We start from the raw sequence: 24,230 nt of genomic DNA on the forward strand, positions 1-24,230 counted from the left end.
ATCCCTTTCAAACCCTAGATGCCTTGGATCAGGTCGCGTCTCTGTAGTCCGCGAGTGCCACATACGACTTCTGCGCTAACTTTGTTTACAAACTACCTCCAATCAGAATACTCTTCAGAAAATTCGTGCAACCAATGGGTGCGCGACACAAAATAAGCTCCGCCAATGGGTGCGCGGCCCCTTCGTGAGACAGTTCCCACGCTCTGGCGCTCACCCCTCCTTTACAATCTTCAGCTCCGCTACCCGCCCGCTGCTTCTACCAATCCCAGCGCGGCACAGAGTGACGTCAGAGGCGCTTCGCGACTGACTCCCTCCCTTCACAAGGTAACGGAAACTTTCTTTCTTTTAAAGTGCTCAGTGCTTGGTTATTTTACAACAAATACACATTCGCCACAGTGCTCAAGTGTCTAGATAGAGTAAGAATTCTTTTACAGCAAGTAAACTACTTCCATTTACTTTTCACGCGCTGCGGGCAGATCTCTTCCGCCTACCCTTCACTCTAGCATCGGTGAACCTGTTATTCCCCTAAACTCATCCACTTCTTTCCGGGATATATTCCGAGTTTAAGGTTTCTCAGCGGACCCCTCTGCTTTCACGCTAGCTCCGAGGAACCTGCTACTCTTCCGATGTGACCCTTACTAGGTTACGCCACTATGGGAATTTTGCCAATGAACCCCGTTACTGTCATTTATTCGCACATGTATTCAGAAAACCCTAGTTAGTGCTTCCCGGTTATCCTAACCTGCACCTAACTTTCCTCGAACCTGTGACCTCAGGACAATGGATTCTATTCACCACTTGCCCTTTCAATTCCCCGGGGAGTTCGGACAACACTTAACGCTTCGATTTACAAATGCATGGATTAGTACATATAACAATATAAGAACAAGAATAATAACAATACAGCAATTCATGAATTGCTTTTACAAGATATTATTCGTGCGTATTCACAAGAGATTGATCAGGTCTCTTTTAGAACAGCCGCTCTTATAGCAGCATTAATATAATAGCAGCTTCCGACTTCACTAGTCTAACTAGTCCTGCCTTACTCTCAACTAGTCCCTAACCATCCTCTAGCTACCAGAAAACTGATAGAGCGCGCGAGGCCACCCGACCAACAGTTTTCGCCGTTTCCGGCTTCAGGGCCCATATACTTTCAAATCACCATATATATCGATCAGGTGACTTCACGAGCTCTACCAGGTTGATGTGTGTGTGTTCCCTGCTACCAAATTTCGGTGCACCCGACTTACCATCCACCGATGCGGGTGCCTAATGACCACAATGAATCAGGGAGCTAGCTGTAAAGGAAAGGCAGCAAAATACAAACCCAACCAATAACATTCAAATACTGTTTAAATGACCACGGACAACTGGAAGTTTTAAAATGTTTATCTAAAGTTCATTATTTTCTTGCATGAGGTACAATAAAACAAGGCAATCAATAATCAAGATAATGTAAATCACATATGCATAAAGAAATAATGACAGAGTAATCATCAAAGTACTAATAAAATGTAACGAGAAAAGATACTATATAAGTCAGTATTATCTAGACAGTGATAGACTAAGTGTGTGTGACTATAGAAGAACTTATAATGAATAACACTCTTCACTTAAGGTGAAAGGGCCTTTGAACAACCTAGGCAACGAAGTTCTAGACCATATCAGGAAATGACACACTGCTATGCAAAATATGATTTCTAACAAATGAGAAGACATAGGAATAACTTTGCAAAATGTATAAATGACTGTTCAATAGTTGCGGAAAGGCATGGAAATATAACATATGCAATGTTGAACTTTATTTAAGCGAAAGTTAGAAATTCAGAAGGTGCAAGAATTTCAAGAGGTTCAGAGTAATATTTACCTAGAAAAGGTGTGGAAACCAAACCCTGGCCACGGGTCAGTTAAGGACAGGAAACCCTCAAGGAAGGATACCCCTCAAAGGACAGCAGGTGCAGAATGGACACCCAGGATAGGACAGGATACCCTCGGAATAGGAATCAGGACAGGACCCTCAGGACAGGACAGCAAACCCTCAGGACAGGACCCTCTTCAGGACAGGACCGGAACCCACAGTTCGGAAGCAACGCCTGCGCTCCACCCGCTCTGCAGCTATCGATCAAGACCCCGATTGGGTCAGCGAACTCCCAGCTAAGTGCTTTGCCAGCACTTTAAGGTTCAGTAGAACCTTAGTCTATGGTCAAATTCGGACAGAGTGCTCCGCAGCGCTCTGTATCTTCAGTCACCTATTGAGTGCGTTGGGTCAGTGACAGGTCAGCTAAACCAGACAAGTCGGACGGTTCACTAGGTGAACCCAGGGTAGATATACAGTTTTGGGACAGTGTACCACCCCCCAATGTTGCAAAGTGTCAGAATCCCTCAATTTCGATTGGTCCTAAGGTAGGGTTTGGGTAACACACCAATCACAATACACGAATTGAAGCCTTCATTAACATATTTGGGTACCGCCTAGCAGATTTGGGGTTCCCATGAGCTAACAGTAGCGCAACATTACATTGTATCACATAAGGAGCCACATTCGCTGTTCTCGCAGGGCAGAGGTGACTTTCTCAGGAGCATCTCGCCCATCACTGCCAGCTGGCTATGTTCCATCAGCCAAGGTCCCTTGTGCTGCCGAATGTCGCACAGGCGCAGAAGGGACCTCCAATATGGCTCTCCTCTCACTCAGACCCCCATTTCCCGCGGTACATGAAAAGTAAGCGAAAACAAATTAATACATAATAATGTCATTATGAAAACATATCACAGGGTTTGTACTTTTAACTCATCATCAAGAAATAAACTTATGCAATTAAATGTTAGCTACATTGAGACGGACACAAGAGCAGTGGCACGAGCTGTACCACATGATAAGCACAGCTATGAATTACGCATGCGCACAACTTTCCCTCCACTTCTGCAGACGCGTCAGGACACGTGAGTGTGGCTGACGCATGCGCAGTAACTAAAATACAAGCGGCGGCCATTTTAGAGGACACAGATTAAATTCATTAGAAATACACATAGGCAAGCGTCTTAAACTTTTACTCAAACTTAATATAAATGTTAGTAAGACGTACATTTATTACCTTGTTATACATAAACGAGGTTCTTGATTTCGGCAAGCCGCAAAATATGCGAAGCTTTGCTTCATCAGAGTGAGGGCGATAGATAGAGTGAGGGCGATAGATAGATAGATAGATAGATAGATAGATAGATAGATAGATAGATAGATAGATAGATAGATAGATAGATAGATAGATAGATAGATAGAGTGATAGAGTGATGGTGATAGATAGAGTGAGGGCGATAATATTTCTTAAGTTACTAGTGCAGAGGAGAAACTGTACTGACTCGATGATTATTAGGCACAGGGATTTATCCAGCTTAGTGGCACTAAGGAAGGATAAGGAAGGATGAAAGGCTGAGACAGTCCCTTCCTTTAAGGTTACAAGCTGAGCTCTGCAGTATGCGCATTAACCCACTGATATACATTACCAGCTGCTGAAGGAATTCAGTTTCAGGCAGCCCACAATGTTCCAGCCCCTGAGCGTCAGAGTGTATGCTTAACTCTCTCTCGTATGTGCATTAACCTATTGACCGGCATGAGAAGGATGAAAAGTGGAGAAGGATGCAAGGCAGAAGTGTACGATCATGCAACTCCTTACCACTTCCTACAAGCATACACACCAGAAATACAGGCAGAGAGAGAAATATAGAGATATATTCAGTAAAAGTTCACTCACCCAGGTATATGAATGGGTGTTAACTGAGGCAAAAATCATTTTCTTAAACCCGCCTCCGGTGAATGTCATGTTCCTCCCCGTACAAGCTTGCCAGCTCCAGCCGTTTGCAGGCATACTTGGCAGCGCGGTTCATACACAGACCCAGGGCTGGAAAGTTGTGAATGAATGAGTGAATGAGTCTGTTAATGCAGCATCGAGGAAGAGGGGTTTTAATGGGCTCCGCCGCCCCAGCCTGGCCATTAAAAGTTAGCCCCTCTGAAAAATATACAAAATAAGAGGAAACCATCTGCTCCCTGGTTTAATGAGGAGCTGAAATCCCTACGCAATGCACGCCGACAGGCAGAAAAGAAATGGCGTAGATGCTATTCGGAACCGGATAAAAAACTGCTGAAAATAGAACAGGCAAAATATAAAGGAGCTATTGCCAAAGCTAAGGCACTCTTCTATGCCACTACTATTCTCCAGTCCCCTAACAGTAGTAAAACCCTTTTTAATATCATAAGGGATCTCTCACACCCCACTTGTATTAGTAATAAGGTGGTTGCTACCTAAGAACTATGTGATGAGATTGCATTCCACTTTGAGGAAAAGATTGCTAAAATTGTAGGGGGACTGAAGGAGGAAAGGACTAGCTGCAAAGAGGTGCAGATAGAAGAAGAGGAACCTAAACCAATATCGTCATCATTGGAAAATGTCATCCCTCTTACAGAGGAGCTCTTTTTTACCTTGGCCCATAATGTGTCATTAGGGTCGCCTCTAGACCCCCTTCCGCATAGGATCTGGAAGGAATATGGGCCACAGCTGTTCCCTTGGATGCATCAGATTTGTCGCCAATCCCTTGAGGAAGGCACAGTGCCGGAAGCATGGAAACAGGCAGTGGTTACTCCCCTGCTAAAAAAGCCTTTGCTGGACCCTACTATTCCGGCACACTTCAGGCCCATATCCCTCCTGCCCTACCCGATAAAAATCGTGGAAAGGCTGGTCAGCAGATCCCTGTCAGGATATTTGGAAGACAATTGTCTACTGGACAAGGACCAATTTGGCTTCCGCCCAGGCCACGGAACAGAAACTGCATTGGCAACCATGTTGGACAATCTTCGAATGCGAGCCGACATTGGCAATTCCTCAGTCTTGGTGCTGTTGGATATGTCGGCCGCATTCGATACGGTTAGCCATGCAGTTCTGCTAAGTAGGCTGGAAAAACTGGGCGTGAAGGGCAAGGCCCTGAGGTGGATACAATCCTACCTGACAGGCAGACAACAGATGGTGACCCTAGCACCTTTTTCATCTTCCAAGTCCCCAGTCAGTCATGGAGTACCTCAGGGCTCCTCGATCAGCCCTATTCTTTTTAATCTTTATCTGCAGCCTTTGATCCCCATGATCAAATTTTATGGAATAGATTTGATAAACTACGCTGACGACACCCAACTGGTGTTCTCCTTAGAGGGACGACAGGCGGTGACCATGGAGACCTTTCAGAACTGCATGAGCAGGGTCTCCAGATGGCTGAAAATAAACTCCCTCCAATTTAACGAGGGTAAGACAGAGGTAGTCTATTGCTCGTCAGCCAAACTGAGTCAGCAACCTTCCTATGAGATCAGGCTTGCGCCGGGAGCCGATCCTTGCATCCCAGTCAAGACCGTGCGCAATTTAGGGGTAATGTTTGACGCGGATCTCCAAATGACCTCTCAGACCAATAAAACCATCAGTGTCTGCTTTGGATTGCTTAAAGCGCTCAGACAGATTTTGCCCCTTCTGCCTGATGAGTCTAGACCGCTAGTGGTTAGGAGTGTGATCCTGGCCAGACTGGACTACTGTAACTCCCTATATCTAGGGGCCCCCTTATACATCTTACAGGGGCTCCAGAGAGTCCAGTCCATAGCGGCCAAGCTGGCACTTAAAAGACCTTGTAGCTCTTCCACTACGCTGGCGCTCAGAGATCTACACTGGTTGCCAATCGGGAGTAGAGTCGCTTTTAAGTCCCTATGTATTGTGTATAGAGCCCTGCACAACACGGGTCCTATTCCTTTACAGGAAAGGCTCAACTGGTATAAGCCTACCAGGTCCCTGCGTTCCTCTAGCCTAGGTTTGGCAGCAACCACCAGGATCAGGAGATCGAGGATGGGAGGCCGAGCCTTCTGCACATCCGCGTCTAGGATGTGGAACGAGCTTCCCCAGAACATCAGGCAAATTGACACCTTGCTTGGATTTAGAAAGAGTCTGAAAACATGGCTGTTTGACAAAGTTTAATCCCCTTGACACCATTTAATAGAACTGGCGGCTGTTTTACATGTTATGACAGCCAGTGTATTGTTGTTCCATCTGACTACTTCCTGTTTGGGCGCCAGGATACCCGTAGGGTGACAGTTGCGCGATACAAATAACAAATACAATACAATACAATACAAAAGTTGATGGCGCCGATGGAAGCGGCGAGGCCGGGTGCAGCCTGCCATGTGTGCCGTGTCAGGATGATGGGTGCGCGGGGAGCGGTGAGCGGTGTGCAGTGTGGCTGAGCCAGCTTTAATCACGAGAACTCCCCATAAAAGCAGAAGAAAAGGCGGAAAAGTAACTGCCCCTCCAGGAAGGACAGCGCTCTGTCCATCATCTCCTTGTGTTTGACCAGTTACACTGCACAGGGTCAGAATATATTTTGGTGTTTTTATGGCATGGTGAAATGAAGTAATGTGCACAGAATCAAAGAATGTGGAGCAGGCGCCGGTACTCTAATCCGATTGCGCATTTTCAGAAAAGTCGGCCTGGCCGTAAAGCCTGGCCGTAAAGCCACACCGTCTCAGGGCTGTTGAGTAAAACCTGTGAAGCCATGCTGCCCTGTGCCACGTATACTTTAATAGTCCACCGCATGCCCTAATGTACACTAAAAGCTGGAAATTGTTTGCACGGGGCTCGGTATAACCTAAGAATGCATCATTTTGTCTGAACGAAGTCTGTGTGACGCATACTTTAAAGTACACCGCAAGGAATGACGGAAACTGTTAGCACTGGGTTCCTACGTCTAAACCGACATTCTCCAGCCAAAAATTACGTTTGCATCTACCTATATATTAAACACTTCGAAATCTCCACCAGCTATTCATCTTTCACAACAAGGCACGTGTACGTAAGATTTACTCAGCATACACTGGAAAAGAGACAAAGATCTTTAAGTAAAAATCGAACGAAAGTGACCGACGGTAATAGCCAACGACGCGTGCTGAATGACACCCCCAGAAAGTGAACACAGGAAGCGCCAGTAACTTCCTGGACAGCCCGTAAAAGTGACGCGGGGCCAGGCCTCAAACAGAAAAGGTTAATTTCATGATATTTTGCGGGCATGTCCTAATGTCACGGTGCTCGGCCCATTTCACGGTCACTCAAATAGAAAGGCCATGAAAACGGGTACGTGTATAAACAATCGCACTGTCTGTGTGGCCCAAACGGAGGGAGGATTGTCAGACAGGACTTTTCCTGAAATGTCGGCATGGCTGTTATTCCATCTTCCGATTCCAATACAAGGGCCACAAGTCCAACAAAGCACAGAATCTAATCCATAACGCAAAAAACAAGAGTAGAACTGTGAGGCTTAGCATTGCAGTTTGATGGGAGAGTTGACGGGGATAGAGCACATGGCACGTAGCTGTAGTTTAATGGGGAGCATGGCGGAGTAAACTACAGGGTATGGAGGTGTAGTTTGATGGGGGCATAGCGGAGTAAACTACAGGGTACTGAGGTGTAGTGTGAGGGGGGGCATAGCAGCATAGCAGAGTAAACTACAGGGTACGGAGGTGTAGTTTGATGGGGGGCATAGCGAGGATAGAGCAGAGGAGCACAGAGTTGTAGTTTGATAGGGGGCCTGACGAGGGTAGAAGTGTGAGGCTTGGCATTGCAGTTCGATAAGAGGCATGGCAGCGGTAAAGCGGAGGGGCACAGAGTTGTAGTTTGCTGGGGGCCCTGGTGGGGTGGACAGCTGAAGGTTTTGTAGTGTTTGTTAATAGAACAAGCTCTTGGTATTGCTGTGGCGGGGGAGCGCATTCCTTTGAAGTCTGATTGGGGGGGGAGCGGATCCCTTTGAAGTCTGATACTGAGGCGCACAGGCTCCCAAATGGTTTGCGATGTGATTCAACACAAGAAGACATGTTATAACCCAAGCTTGTACAATTCACAAACCTTTCTCTCATAACTCCTTCAATAGAACCCGACCTGTAGCCATGCGTTTAAAGGCTAACATAGTGCTTCCACTGAACTGTTTTGAAGGGCAGACCTACTCTAAAATGCCCTGTCTTTGCTGAACCGATGCCTTTTGAATATATTTTTCGGAGTGCCTGTGATTGAAGAATACCAGCTTTCTTTAGCGACCTTGGCAAGGAAATCATACATTACTGTAAGGTTTGGATTCTGAAGGTGAAAAAAAATCTGGCAAACTGAAAGATCCTGGATTCAGTATATATTTCCGAGTTGACTGTGGCGCCGGGGCCCAGATGCCAGAGGGGCCCGTTGAATCCTGATTTCATTGCTCTGCAAGCAATAGGGTTGGGGGAGGGGGAGGTGGCATTTACCCAAGCAGTGTACGAGCGGTCAGGGTTAAAAAACAAATCCTCTCTTTCCCAACCCTTTCAATTACTTATTGCAATCTTTAAGAGGATTAGCCCAAAATAAGACTGTGCTTCTAAGTTGAATCTCGGATTGGTAATATGCAAGGTTCTTAATAGATTGCCTCAGGCTTTCGGGTTGCCGCAGAGCGAGCTCTTTCAGGCGGTGCTACAGAAGCGAGAACGGTCTGTTTCGCAGTGTTTTCCCATCTACGCAGAAAGATATTATTGGTTTTGTGACGAGACACTCCCGAAGAGGCTGTGGGAGATATTTATGTGAAGTTTACAATGTTTTGCACAAGAAAGTTTGAAGTTCCGTTAAGCTCTCGGCATTGCGTGGCGCTGGAGCGGCTTCCTTTGAAGTGTGATGGGGGGGGGGGGGGGGAGCGGCTTCCGTCGAAGTCTGATGCCAAGGCTCAGGCAAATGGTGTGGGATGTGGCTGGCAATGGTGTGGATGTGTGATGTGCGGTGTGCACGTGCCTGGCTCACATGAACTGTACGCGATCCGCAGCTAGGTAGACTTTTCGGACCGAAATCAGTGGCAGCTTCATATCCGCTTGGCTGTTTAAAATTCATATTTAACTGCCATCAGACATAACACTATTTATGAATATTATAGCAAAATATACCTCGTGTCCGCCCAGAAGGTGGAATTGAACCACTCTGTCGCTAAACAGCTACAGGTTTGAAGCCTGCACCCCAGACCACTGAGGTTCATCCGGGCAAAATATGAGCAACATGGAGACTTATATATAACACAAAAATACAGAACTATTCATTAATAGAGTGAGTTCTCTAATGCTTTGTAATCTATTTCCTTCACCATTTTCTCGGTGCTTAGAACATCGATTTGTTTGAATATCTTTACTGTTTGAAGCCAAACGTTCAGGAGGTAATCTTTAATTTATGGAAATTAGAACAAGGGTTTCTGGGTAAATGAGACCGGTCTGCTGCCTGCTTTTCTAACGTGACCAAAGCAAAGCCACCAGGAGGACGACTTGCAATAGCAACGAGCAGCCGGTGCAGTACTTGAATAAGCACATCACGAGTTAATCAAGCTCAGGCAAAGGAAGTAGACACGAAACAGTGAAAATGCTGCTCGTATCCTCTCCATCACAACATGCAGTCCTTTCTAGTTCTACGCTTTGGAAGCTGACATTTGAAAATACGTATTTTTAAAGAGCCGCGTTGCATTACGAGCACCTTACTTTGGCACCTGTTTGTTTATCCGTTTTTTATTTTTATTTTTACAGAATATTGTTTTTCATAATATGTTACTAGCTAAGTGTCAGGCGGAACCGAACTGGGTTCCGCCGTTGAAGTGCGAAAACGGAAGCAGGACAGAGCAACACGGGGGATTTATTAATATGCCAAAGTGAGCCCATTAAACGGTGGGCGGGACTCCAGGGGAGTGACGTTTGACGTGGGGGGTACTAACTGTCAGACAGTTGAATGAAAATACACGGGACATATCCGTTTTAAACAAATTGCATTCTATGAAAGATTTCACGGTATCTACTGTTCGACATTTTGTGTCTGTTATTGGACTATATAAAGCTGAAAAGGCACGTGATGGAAACAATACAACTATGTTTGGGATGTAAAGGCCACTGGAAATTTACAGTACTAAAAAAATAGACTTTGCTAGTCCCTCCTCTATGTTACCGGTCACGCGGCTGTCATCAACTTCCAGCATTTAAAAGACAATCACAGAAAAAACGTCTCAATTTCCATTCGCTCAAGCACTTGTTCACCGTATCGAGCACGCTCCTGAGTGGTTAAAATTTGAAAAAAAATCCCTCGGGAACCAACTGAGAAGTCCTCCTCCTCTCACTTCCTGTTTACTGCGTGGTAGCGGATTGGCCATTTCGTATCTTCGAGCCTGCATTGATTGGCTATTTCTGCCGTTACGTCGTAGCCTATTGGCTGTGGGCCGAAAGGGGCGGGTCGTAGTTTGAAAGTTTTGAAAGCGGGATCTGGCGCCCGCGCTTCATTCATCGGTCGGCTGTCATCAGCGCTCTCTCGGGGTCTGTGCATCTGCTCCTCGTCGCGTCCGGCTTCATCGTTTTTGCGTGTTTTTTCCGCCATCTGCTCGCGCGATGGAAGAATCTGGAGAGTCCGTGCCCCTGCGGGTGAGTCGGAGTTAAGATAAACTTGGGGAACGGATTACACACGAGTTTTCGAGCGCTGATCTCTGTTATCTTGGAGGGAAATCTTCATCAGGGGGCAGCATCTGCTGAGCGAGTTAGGGTTGGAGAGCACACAGGGAGACGTTCTCCTGAAAACGAGACTTGGGGGGCAGTGACTTTGAGGTCATCATCCTATGCCTGAAAGTGTTCTTTGTGGGGGCTCGGCGTGGGGCTGTGTGAGGCCGTGACTTTGGCGGAGCGGGCTGATCATGTCTGCCACTGACGTTTGGGTGAGAGTGGCCAGGTCTGGCCTGATCGCGCCAGAGACGCTTCGAAAGTAAACCGCGGCTTCCAGTCTGTCTATTGCCACCGTGCAGGCCTACGCTTGAGTGAGGTGGCAGGGCACCGAGCGAGGCGTGTGGCGGTCATGTTTCATGAAGTCTAGTTCCTTTCATTGGGGCAGCGGTGTTTCTTGGGGGGAGTTTTGTAGCGAGGTAGGGATGTGACTGCAGGGGAGGACGCATGGCTGGGCAGATCAATTAATCAATCGGAGTACTTGTAGCGCGTGCTACTTACCCGTGAGGGTCTCAAGGCGCTGAGGGGAGGGGAGCCGCTACTGCTCCAAGAGCAGGTCTTGAGTCTTCTGAAGGTGAGTAGGTCTTGGATCTGGTATAGGTGGGTAGGGAGGGTGTTCCAGATCTTGGTGGTGTGGTAGGAGAAGGATCTGCTGCCGGAGGTTGTTCTTTGGATGTGGGGGACATCAGCGAGGCTGGCGGGTCGGATTGTAAAAGTTGAGTCGGCTGGTCCGGCGTTGTGAAGTGCTTTGTGTGTGTTATCTGCTTGTGAGACCACGGTATGAGATGCATGTCTGTGCAGGAGAGGCTGCGGCGTGGGGTTGCTTGTCTGTGCAGGAGAGGCTGCAGCGTGGGGATGCTTTTCTGTGCAGGAGAGGCTAAGGCGTGGGGATGCATGCCTATGCAGGAGAGACTGCGGCGTGGGAATGCATGCCTATGCAGGAGAGACTGGCGTGGGGATGCATGTCTATGCAGGAGACTGCGGCGTGGGGGTGCATGTCTATGCAGGAGACTGCAGCGTGGGGATGCATGTCTATGCAGGAGAGACTGGCGTGGGGATGCATGTCTATGCAGGAGAGACTGGCGTGGGGATGCATGTCTATGCAGGAGACTGCGGCGTGGGGATGCATGTCTATGCAGGAGACTGCGGTGTGGGGATGCATGTCTATGCAGGAGACTGCGGTGTGGGGATGCATGTCTATGCAGGAGACTGCGGCGTGGGGATGCATGTCTATGCAGGAGACTGCGGTGTGGGGATGCATGTCTATGCAGGAGAGACTGCGGCGTGGGGATTCATGTCTATGCAGGAGAGACTGCGGCGTCGGGATGCATGTCTATGCAGGAGAGACTGCGGCGTCGGGATGCATGTCTGAGCAGGAGAGACTGGCATAGAATGCATATGTCTGGAGGTGGGATGCAGGTCTCTGCGGGTGAGCTTGGAGTGGGAGAGGCTTGTCTGCGGCCCAGACTGGTGGTAGATGCATCTCTGCCTAGGAGGCTGTTATAGGGAGAGAGTCTCTGGGTGCGATGCTGTGGTGGGACGTGCATGGCTGCAGCCGACCCAGAGGTTGGCAGGGTATGCCCAGACGTGGGTCCCTTGCTCACTTTGCCACTGGATTCAAGCTAGCCTGACTGATGAGCCAGAAACCGGTCCCAGGATGCTTGTTTCCGGTGCAGGGGAAGACGTGGCCTGGCAGTTCAGGCTGGACTGTCCCCATGAGGCACAGGGGTCAAGATTAATTTGCATATGCCATGTCTGAACTGGGGTGGCTGAGTGAGCTAAAGAATGATGGATTAAACCCAAATCAGTTGACTTGGGGTGAGTGCCTGCAATGTTCTACACTCTGTCCATCATCCCCTTTGGTTTTGCTCGGTTCGACTCAGAGGTATGGCATACATGGCTGTGGTGGAAGATTAATTTTTCTGGGGGGTGGTGCATTAACTTTCCTGCATCGTTGGTTTTGGGGTCCCTAGATAGGCTGAGACTTTCCTTTGCTATTACTGACTATCTTTTGTAATATTTTGGGTTCGCTTTTGGGCCTTCAGTAGCTCGATGGATGAGATCTTTTATTCAAAGTCAAAGATCTTTATTTCGGCCACTAGGAACCATGAAAGCACATAAGAAAGAATAAAACATTATGGACAATTTTTATCAACATACTTTAAAATATCTATATAGAAAAAATACCACAATTTGATTTGCTGAACAAGCACGAAATCACCAAGTGCAAAAATACATCTCTTCAAGGGATCCCCAGACAGTCCAAGTTTGTATGTGTGTTCCGAACACTGATACTACTTTTCCTTCGTTTATGTCCTGATAAAGTGCAGTGTTGGATCAAAATAGCAGTATTAACCATCATAGTACTTCAATTAAAATGGAGGTAATATCTTAGAGAATCTTAAGAGAAAGGACACCTGAGTGGTACACATGATTAGGATAGAAGGGTGTCCGGGAACAATGTAATTTTCCGATTCTTTCTGAATTTCGGGTCAACAGGAATAGTGGCTAAGTGCAGTCCTGTGTGGACAATCGCATGTTGCACTAGTTGGCAAGCGGGAGACCAAATACAGAAAGTTAACAGTATCAGATAAAACGTGTGGTTACTAGATTATCCTTTAAAACCTAGTTATACACAATGTGCAAAAGAATGAGAAAAAGGCATCACTGCAGCGTTTGTTGGAAAACGCGCCTGTCCTCCAGAAATCATTAATGACTGGTAATGGACGTTTGTTAGCCTGTAGCCTTGTTAATTGCCTTTTCAAGGTAGCGCTGCGAATTTGCCACTTAAAATAAAGTGTGAAATAGAAAAGGCTACGGGCATTTGAGTGTCGTACTTTAGCAGTCTTAGGGTCTCGGAGCAATGTCTGAGGCCCATATTCTTACACGGCTGGACCAGCCAGCGTGTCCTAGGCCTCCTGTAGATCTTTTATTCACCAATGGATAAGACTCCAATTGACTGTGGAGAAGTGTGGCTCACTGGTTAGAGGAGGCAGACCCTGATGCAGAGGTCAGGCCGGGACCAGGGTTCAATTCCCGACGCGGCAGGGTCTTGAGCCCAAAATGTCCACGGACTCGATAATTCTCGCCTCGGTGCCTACTCGAATCATGGGTTCACACTCTGCAGCTCTGGGCAATAGCTTGCTTAATCTCCACTACGGCCCCCCTGCGGCGGGATGCCTGGTCTTCACCTTGGGGATACCCAGTAGGGGTAATCTCGCAGGGAAAGCCAGGACGGGTTCCCAAAGCAAGCGCTAAGAGACCTGTCGGTGATTTGGCGCTATATAAATCGAAATTAACATAACATAACATAACTTACCTCGCACTGCGGGGAGCTGGGAGGTAGTTATTCTAGAAGTCCAGCCTACTATGAGTGGGTTTAGTGGGGGTGATTGGCAACGGGGACTGGTGGCCCCCGTTCTCCGCTCCTTACAGGCGTGGATATCATTGATGGTTTTGCGCTGGCTCTGAGTGGTCATTGTTGGCTCGTTAATCACATTTGCATTTGTATAGCGCTGACGAGACTGTAATGGCACACCTGGTGGCCGTTGATAGCCCGGTAATGTTTACCATAGTGAGTGGTGGTCGTCGGCGCAGACACAACTGGATTTTTTTCTTGCTATTCCTGGTCGTGAAATGTTTGACATTTTACCTTTCAAGGCTGACTAGTTTGGTTTTATTGCACCAGTGTTGTTCGAAATGCACCTTTCATAATCGTTCTGCTTACCATTGGAAGTCATTTTGTGGCCTACGAACTCAGCCTACACATTAGCTACTACTCGTAAAAAGTGAGGGGCTCATTTCACAATGATGTATGAAAACAACCAAGGAACGTAGTTCAGAAATGTAGCCAAAATAAAGCGCTTTCCCTCGGACCAAGACCCTAATACTAATGGAATCACATCTGGCCTTCGCCAAACACTTCCTTCACCGCCAAACTTCACAATCGCCAGTATCTAGTTGACTGATAGGGAAACTTTTAAATCGCTGTTCTAGAGGCTTCTGAGACCTATCATGTTGCCACAGATACTACTCACTGATTTGGCATTTTGTCCCCTTAACCTGTTCGTCAAAACAAGGGAAAGCGGGTGTAAGCACAACGTTTGATAACTGTCGGGGGTATTTGATTTAATCGATAGTTCTGATCAATTAACGATGTAGTCGATTCCTTTCTATTTAACACTTTCACAGCATTTGTATCTCGTGTGTGTATATCCAGTGCTTGAAATAGAAAAAATAGAAGTGCAAGTACTCTGTACCTGAGATCTGCTTCTGTCTAGGAAGCGCCGGTACTCTCAAATTAAGTGTTGCATTTCGCATGCAAAGTGCCGGTACTCTCCCTCTCAAAATAGAAAAAAAAGCACCGGTACTCAGTACCGGCCCATTTAAAGCTCTGTGTGTATCGTGAACAATCCAACTCTTTCCCAGCTGAGCCATTCACAAATGTACAGTAACTATTACATTGTGGTGAAATCTGTACGCAGGTACTTGTGTTTTTTGTTGTAGTTGCATCCTGCTCTTCGAGCTTTTTGCACCTTACATCTTAAATCTAGCTGTCACTTAGATTTGTAAATCGAGCAGGTTTCTAGAGTGGATTACATGTATTGTGTAATTGTTGAACTTTTTCTGCTACATTGTTGATTCTCATGTAAAGCGCTCTGATACCTTCGGTTCTAGCCAGCGCTATATAAAACTCATTAAATACATTAATAAATCATGTGCTTGTAGAAACTAGTGCTCGTAGTTAATTGGTTTGCGTTTGCTTCCGTCTCAGGCAATTGAGAACACGCCGGTCTTAAAAGTCAAGAAAAGCAGTGATGCCGACAGAAGGCTGTCCGTCGAAAGGATCTACCAGAAGAAGACGCAGCTGGAGCATATTCTGCTCCGACCGGACACGTACATTGGCTCTGTCGAACCGGTGACACAGGTAAGGGGGGAGGAGAAAATGTGATATTTACTAATACTATGAAAGAGCCCCTTATGTCACGCTGCAAGCTGGGGTCTCCAACCTTTTCTGTAATAAAAGCTAATTATGTTCAAGGAAAATGATGCTGAGCTAAAATTCAATTTACTGTGGTAATTGTGAACGTCCTAGAGGATTACAGTAGTGGCCACCCCATGCAATACTATATTTGGATAGCTTCTAAATAGTTAATAGGTAAGTCATCGTTCCAATGCCCCTCCCACCAGGGTAATAGTAGTAATGAGACTCCCCACTGTCTCACGATTTAACATTCAGTTATCAACTTTAAAAAAACATTAAATATATTTTTGCAGTCCAACCATTTTTCTCCAAACATCAGTTTGAGTTATTATATATATATATATATATATATATATATATATATATATATATATATATATATATATATATATATATATATATATATAGACACGTCTTGAATACACGCTACTCAGTTTTGGAATAAATGTATGAATTCATCCAAGCAAAACCTTCTAATTTAGCAGGCTGGGCTGCACATAGGCGAGTTACTTGCGGGTAGCTGGAGAGATACCAGTAGCCCACGAGCTAGGGTTAGAGTTGCCTGAGCTACAACTGTACCTCAAAAGATTGGTCGTGAAATTGTTCGTGCTTACTTTGGAAACCTTGATTATGGCCTATTTGTGAACCGATCTATAAAACCATATTTGCTGTCCCCTCAAAGTCATGCACAAAATACAATCTTTTATTTTTTCTTTCAGCAAATGTGGGTGTACGATGAATCTGTTGGGATGAACTGCAGAGAGGTGACCTTTGTTCCTGGATTGTACAAAATCTTTGATGAAATTTTAGGTATGTTTAATTTGTACACATTACGCCGCCAGGAAATCAAACTCCTGTCTAAAATAGTATGACACGTCGGACAGGGAACACAGACTTAATGATGAGCACAATTTGAAAATCACGGATTTCCCGTTTTTAGGTCGAGTCATTCATTGTCTGTTGTGAGGAGTATTGTTGCTTACCCAAGGACATGAGTTTGGAGCCTGCCCATTTCTCGTTAGATGTCTTGCACCTCTGATTTGACTTTTTATTTGTGCCCCAGCTTGCCAGTTGTGCATCTGTCCCTCCCACGGGATTCCCTCTTTGCAATTGATCGACTGATATCGGCGTCCACCAGTTGCTGCACCGTTATTTTTCTTTGACTGCATATTTTATTGAGCTTATGCCCTCGTGTCCTCTCCTTCCACGCCCCCTTAATGCTTGCCCGTGTACTTCTCCCGTGCTTCCCCAACCTGTTTTCCTTCCCCAAAACCTGTTGGTTCAATATTACCACATTAGCCCCCCAACCACATTTCTTCCACTCCCCTGTCCACTTTTATTTTTTAAAACTTTAACCACGTTGCACGGCTTGTTCAAATATTTATGCCATACAGCAGTCATGGTAGCTCTGGTACGAAGGGTGTGTGAAGCCGCCTTATTGTAAACTGCATGATGAACTGCGTATAGTACCTGTATAGATTTGTGCAGTGGCCTGCCAGTCGGCGCCCTTCAAGTAACTGGATTGCCCGAGGGGTCCTCTCGCGGAGGTTGGAGCCTGAAGCTGCGGGTGCCGGCCGAGCAGCCACTGGATTGAAGCCCTCGCGCACCCACCGAGACAGAGTCTGAACTGGGGATTGACGACTGAGGAGCCCCCGCGACCTGCCGAAGGACCCGTGCCTCCAGACACCCCATCGCGGCACGGCTGAAGCACCGAGGAGCCTGCTGAGCTGCCGAGTCGGCTCTGAGGACTGTCCCGTGTCCCGCGCTCACACCACCGCAGCAGAGGACTTCAAGTTACAACAGATCACCCCAGCAGCACCGGGGCCAAAGGGGACGGAGCACCGGACCCCTCCCCCCCCGCCCGATCAAAGGCAGATGCTGGCTGCTCAACACTCGCAGCAACGGAGCACCAGGACGGACGGAGCACCGGACCCCTCCCCCCCCTCCCGATCAAAGGCTGGCTGCTCAACACTCGCAGCAACGGAGCACCAGGACGGACGGAGCACCGGACCCCTCCCCCCCCCCTCCCGATCAAAGGCAGATGCTGGCTGCTCAACACTCGCAGCAACGGAGCACCAGGACGAACACCGGACCCCGCCTCCACACACGAGGTGAAGCAGCGACCCCCCCCACCCAGAAGACGCCGGTCGCACACAGGGACGAGGCCAAGACAACACCCCCCACCCCCCCCCCCTCTCCCGCCCGCTCCGCAGTGAAGGAACCCCAGCGGACTGGAGGGCTGAAAGGAGTGGGGGACGCCGGCTGGGTAGGCGGATGCAGACACTGGGGAGGCACAGGCTCTAACATCGAAAAGAAGGTATTTATTTTATGCACATTTTCAGCCCTAATCTGCATTGCACAAGATGGCGGGCGCCTGAAAAACACAAAAAACTAAGGCCATAAATCACCTTCTGTGCCCATGAGGTTCCCTCGGGATGACAGTCTTCCCCACAGGGTGAAATCGAAACTGCTCTCCCTGCTCTCTAAGCATGAAAATAAAAAGAGGACTAATGTCTCTCAAAGCATGAAAATAAAAAGAGGACTAATGTCTCTTCCCCCTCGGTGGCGGCCATTTTGGTAAAGTAAAGTCTCTCTCTCGGATCACCATCTTGGACTAGTCACTGTTGCTGGGCTATTCAATTTATCACTATCGGAGGTGCATCAAGAACTCACCTTTTTAGGCTAAGCCCAACTACTACCACTACTGTTCTCTGAAATACGGATCTGTGACCTATTGCACTCTGTTGCACACCTACCTGTTTCATCTAATAGACTACCTGCAGCTGCATTCGGCTCTACAAGTATTACACTCACTGTATATTATCTTTAGGTTTACCTGTTAACATAACTACTCCCCAATTGGGCACTGCTCTACTCTGCACAATCTCCCCTTTTATGACTGCACATATGCCTGTCGTCTCACTAGTGTATTTTCTGCCTGCTAGTGCCATCTCTGATCCTGATAACCTGTTGTGTGTGCATGTGCAGCGTGCTCCGGCATATCACTAGTGTTCGCCAACTCCTGCGCTATACTGCCACCATACCAACATGGAGCTCAGCGGCAAACACACATATAAAATTAAATACCCTCCCGTGCTCACCAAAAAAGCTACTAAACGCTTTAAACACAACTTCCTTAGGTCCCACCCAGAAACACCCTTTGCCGACACCTACTTCTCATCGGTCAATGGACCCTTGAGCACCGACATCATTTTCCACACCACACGCAGAGCGCAATGGAAAAAAGTGTTCCTCACCCTATTCACCGTCTCCACCTCCAGGAAATCCGCACATGGCCTAACACTCTCCATTACATCGTCCCAACTCCTCCCAGGCAGAACCACCATCACTATATACAACAACGGGATTGTCTTAATTCAAGCGACAGACAGGAACCTGGAACTACTTGACAACATGTTCCCCTCTCTCAAAGAGCACCTTTCCAATCCTCGGACTTACACGCATATCACCCCCTGTCCTACCTCTCCTAACGTCACAGCTCCCACCCTTAACTCTCCTAACCCAGTTCAGCAGCAAGAAGACACGCACCGCACCTTCACACCCTGCTCCTCAATCAATCACCTGCCTGTCTCAGCTTCCCCTCCCCGCCCCTCATACACAGACATAGACCTGGTCCCTCCACACACCATTCGCTTTCCCAGCCCCCCTACTAACCTGCGTACCTCCACTCAGCTTCCTGTCTCCTCCCCCACACTTTGCACTCCCGTACCTTCCCCCGCACATGTTTTCTCAGAGCACCCCTCCTCCCCCAATGGCACCCCTCACAACATGACTCTCTCTCCGACTTCCGCCCCCCCCACACTTAGCACTCCCGCCACACCTAGACAGCATCCCTCCTTCAACCTCCCACCCCCCTCGATCACTCCTCAATATTCCACCTCCTCCCCCACAACAGCCAGCCATCACATCGCCCCCTTATTCCCTTCCCCCCCCAGCACGGATGCGCTTCCCAATAACACCTATCCTCTCGTTAATGCCCCCAACACCCACATCAGCTCCGCCTCTCCACCCGGACTGCCCCCTGTCAACGTAACCGCCGGTTCAGCGCCAGTACCCTCCCCCAACTCCGCGCCCATCATCACCTTGGACATTATTATGTCCACCCTCCTCCAATTGAAAGAAGAATTTCATTCCATTAAAGAGTTGCTCTTCAGACACCCCATCAGACACCCGCCCCCCATCACCACCCCTACCATACCTAACACCACGTCCCTCTCACCTCCTACTCGCCCTACCACACAACACTCCACACACCGGACCTCTATCCCCCCTCGCAATACCAACAGTCGCAATAACAATTGCAATACCAACAATCGCAATAACAATTGCATTCTCATTACTACCAAGCGCAATACTCCCCCTTCTTCTACACCTAACAACACCTCCTCCACACCTCCTACTCGCCTCATCACACATCGTTCCCCACATTGGACTTCTACCCCCTCTTGCAATACCACCAATCGCCCCAGACGCACCACCAACACGATCTCTGACCTTGACGTACACACCCTTCTCCACTCTTACGACCCGGCTCCCCAAAAGCCACTAGTTACCAACAACATGTCCATCCCTACGATTATATCTAACCACCTCAGGCAACAAAAGGATAACAGGCGCTGTCCCCAACAACCTCACTAATGTACCCCTCGTTTTGGAATCATCCTCCACCCTTTGCACCCCTAGCCTTAAATGCATACTGCTCAACTGCAGATCGGCCCAAAGACATTCCACGCAGGTCGCTGACCTCATCATGTCCCTGGAACTGGACCTAGCCATTCTGACTGAAACATGGCTGTCTGATTCCTCTACACCTATACTGGATATCCTAGTCCCTCCTAACTACTGTATCATTAGACTTGACAGGGACAAAAAGATAGGTGGTGGAATTGCCTGCATCTACAGAAGCAACCTCTCAGTCTCCAAAGTGGCCGTCTCCACACTTACTTCCTGTGAATACCTATGCCTTGATATCATCAGCGAAAGCAAACCGGTATGCTCACTACACATTATATACCACCCACCTGGGGACAATTTCTCCTTCGTCCAACAACTCATGGATACAATTACAGCCAACTCAGGACGGCAGCACACCCAAATTTTCCTTGGCGACTACAATCTCCACTGGAATGACAGCAGTGACGCAGTGGTAAACAGCCTCAAAAGCTTTCTCAACGCACTTGATCTCAACCAAATATGCAACAGCCCGACCCATAAGAGAGGCTCTACCCTTGACCTTATCATCTCCAAAGAGGGCGCTATTCAACTGGAGTCAATCCAACCCTGTGACTGGTCAGATCATCATATTGTCTCCTTCCTCATCAAGGAAAAAACCAGACTTAACTCAGTTCAACACACTAAGCACAAAGTGTGGAAAAGAGACTTGAGGAAACTCAACCCAAACTCCCTACCACCCAACAGCGGCAATAGGCTACTTCCCCCTCCCGGCGTTACAGACGTTCAACTTCTGACTGACCACTATCTAAATACTATGTCCACAATAATCGATGAGGTGGCGCCCATGCAACTAAAAAGTCTCGTCCAAGAAGACTTCCAACCCATGGTATGACGGAAGCCTCAATGAGGATAGACGGGCGATGCGAATGGCAGAGCGCACCTGGAGGTCAGCCCCCTCTGCAGTGCACCTAAAAAGTCTAAAGAAACAGAGAAACGCCTACTTCAGGAAAATAAAACGCTCAAAAAGAGACTTCTTCAGCCTCCAGCTCGCCCAAGCTAAAAACCGTCCAAGAAAACTGTTTGAGTTAGTCAGAACACAATCCAAAGAGCAACCCCAGACAATCAGGGCCATGGACGTTACTCCTTCCTGCGAAGACTTCTCTGCCTTCTTTATCCAAAAAACTGAGAGAATAAGAAGCGATCTCCTCAATGACGCTATCCTGTACTCCAACCCCCGACACACAGCAGTGCCTCAACCTAAGAACAATGCTACTTGGTCATCCTTTGACACTTACTCCGTAGAAGAAATTGGCAGACTGCTCAGCGCCCTGAAACCTTCCAATCACCTCTCTGACCCCCTTCCTGCTAACGCTGTAAAAGACTTTTCCCCCTGGCTTCTCCCACTCTGGTCTAAGATTATCAATAGCTCTCTTCAACAAGGATCCATCCCCAACGCCCTCAAAGTAGGGCAAGTCACACCGCTATTAAAAAAAACAGCAGACCCCACTGATCTAAACAATTACCGACCTATTACAAACATCCCCACTCTCGCTAAACTGTTGGAAAAATGTGTACAACTACAATTGACTAAACACATAGATAAGTTTGACCTCCTAAACGCTCATCAGTCAGACTTCCGAGCAGGGCACAGTACCGAAACTGCAATGACTCACATAGTGGACGATGCCCTCCAAATCCTAGACCAAAATGATACCTGTCTCCTCATCCTTCTGGATCTCTCCTCAGCATTCGATACAGTTAAACATGAACTTACTCGAACTGTTAAACACAAGGATGGGCATATCTGGGACTGTTTTAAAGTGGTTCACCTCATTTCTACACAACCGGACACAAAGAATCAAAAGCAACAACCTGCTGTCCTCTCCGGTACCTGTATCGCTAGGTGTCCCTCAAGGATCCTCCCTCTCCCCAACACTGTTCAACCTAGTTATGGAACCTCTCACTACGTTGTTACAGGCTTCTAATGTGCACTTTCACATGTATGCCGACGACACCCAACTTTATCTCAAAATACAATCTCCCAAGGACATCATGCTGCTGAACACCACGATCAGAACCACCCAATCCTGGCTTGCTGAGAATCACCTCAAACTCAATGCTCTGAAGACCGAGTTCCTCCTGATCTCACCTCCCGCTAAAATATCCACGGCTCAAACATGGCTTAAGCAATTAACGGCTCTAAATGTACAGCCCATCGTAGTAGACTCAGCAAAATCTTTAGGCATAACACTTGACACCAATCTCAACATGCAGCAGCACATCAGCAAGGCAACCAAAGGAGCGAACTTCCAAATCAATACCCTGAGAAAACTTAAACCTTTCCTTCCTGCCAAAGACTTCCAAACTGCAGTTCAATCTATAGTCATCCCGCACATAGAATACGGGAGCACCGCCCTCTGCGGGCTCCCCCTAACTACAACGGCACCCCTACGAGCGTCCCTTAACACCGCAGCGAGACTAGTCACAGGCTCAAAAAAACACTCGCATATCTCCCCGGACTTTAAATCACTGAACTGGCTACCTTTTGAAGCCAGAATTCAACTGAAAATTGCATGCATGACACACAAGGCTGTGCATCTGAATTCACCCGCTTACCTCACTCAAAAGTTGACAATTTCGGGTGGCTCCCGAACTACTAGGAGCACAAACAATCTTTTGCTGAAACCTCGAAGATTTCGGAAGGAAAAAACGTATAAACGTTCCTTTTCAGGAATGGCACCCAGGATCTGGAACTCACTCCCTCCTGAAACAAGACTCATCTCCTCCAATACAATCTTTAAGAAAGAAGTTAAAGCGATCCTCATGGCAAAATACACATGACCTATTACTCCGTATCACTCATAAATCTGCTCTGTAAGGCCTGTCCGACCTTGGCCTATTGTACCACCCGTATTATCGAATTACGTAATTGTATACGCTCACTCTTTGTATTTTGTTATAATGCTCGTTGCACCTGGTTGATTATGTATATTGTTATAGTGTTGACGCACCTGGTTGACTTTGCACACTTTACCCTCTCCACCTCAACGATCTTTACATCCCTTCTACTGTTGCACCTGTGGGACTATACATCCTGCACACACCCACCTCAACTTGGCCCACCTTTAAACTCTAAATACTCTAAACACGCTTAAGCAAGTATATGCTCCTTGGTATCGCACTTTATGCTATTGACGCAATTGTTTGTCTACTCTGTGTACCTACACTACCACACCTGTAACCTACCTCATGTCCTTTGACCTACCTATGTAACTAGCACCTTGTACCTAACTACCTCATATATTACTTTGTATATACGCTTTATTACTGTGTATTTCTACTTTGTATTTTTACTTGTAAAGCGCTCTGATATCTGCAAAGATCTTGTTCGCGCTGTATAAAACTCTCAAAATAAAATAAATAAATAAATGGCTGCCTGTTGCATTAAGCACCCTCTTCTCTTTCAGTGAACGCTGCTGATAACAAGCAGAGGGACAGCAGCATGTCCTGCATCAAGATTGATATTGACCCGTAAGTAATCTCGCCCTCCTTCTAAATCTGCCTTGTACCTCCCATGTTAAACTCCCTGCGTGGCCGGCTCCGGCTTTCATCCTAAGCCTTGACTGAACTAGTACTAATGAGTTGGCAAAATGACTGTTGCTAGTCCACTCGGATGCTTTAGTCTGCTCTTTCTCTTGTGACTTATGCACAGGGCTACCAGAATTATGCAGCAGGGGAGGGCCACATTGTGGGTCTGGGTTGACTAAATTATGTACCAAGACGGCAAATTATGCAACCATATGCGGCGCATTTTCTGATGGTATTTTGCTTCATAATGTTGTCGGTTCGCGTGAACGCTGTCCGGCTTGTCTCTTTAGTACCAGCTGAGCATCCAAACAGCAGTTAACTGAAAGATGCATAGGGAATTCCACTGTGTGGCATCCTGGATCGCACCACTTACATTTTGTTCCCTTTGATCTGAAAATATTTTTTGACTGCAGATTA

The 24,230-nt window shown here is 47.3% G+C and overlaps 1 protein-coding gene and 1 non-coding gene across 3 annotated transcripts in view; one reads left to right on the plus strand and one right to left on the minus strand.

Moving 5' to 3' along the window:
• Positions 1-8,979: 8,979 nt before the first annotated feature.
• TRNASTOP-UCA (transfer RNA opal suppressor (anticodon UCA)) lies at positions 8,980-9,066 on the minus strand. The gene has a single exon. It is a non-coding gene; the product is annotated as a tRNA-Sec (tRNA).
• A 1,220-nt stretch (positions 9,067-10,286) lies between these two features.
• Positions 10,287-24,230, plus strand: part of TOP2A (DNA topoisomerase II alpha) — a 67,328-nt gene continuing 53,384 nt past the window's right edge. The window contains exons 1-4 of one of the 2 annotated variants that reach the window (XM_078645516.1): positions 10,287-10,474; positions 15,321-15,473; positions 16,250-16,340; positions 23,693-23,756. In XM_078645516.1, the coding sequence (XP_078501642.1) occupies positions 10,442-10,474; positions 15,321-15,473; positions 16,250-16,340; positions 23,693-23,756 (341 nt within the window). In that variant the 5' untranslated portion in view covers positions 10,287-10,441. The remainder of the gene's footprint in view (positions 10,475-15,320; positions 15,474-16,249; positions 16,341-23,692; positions 23,757-24,230) is intronic. The other variant, XM_078645515.1, reaches the window with a different exon arrangement.

This window comes from Lissotriton helveticus, chromosome 5_1, assembly GCF_964261635.1.
Source record: "Lissotriton helveticus chromosome 5_1, aLisHel1.1, whole genome shotgun sequence".
Lineage (NCBI taxonomy): Eukaryota > Metazoa > Chordata > Amphibia > Caudata > Salamandridae > Lissotriton > Lissotriton helveticus.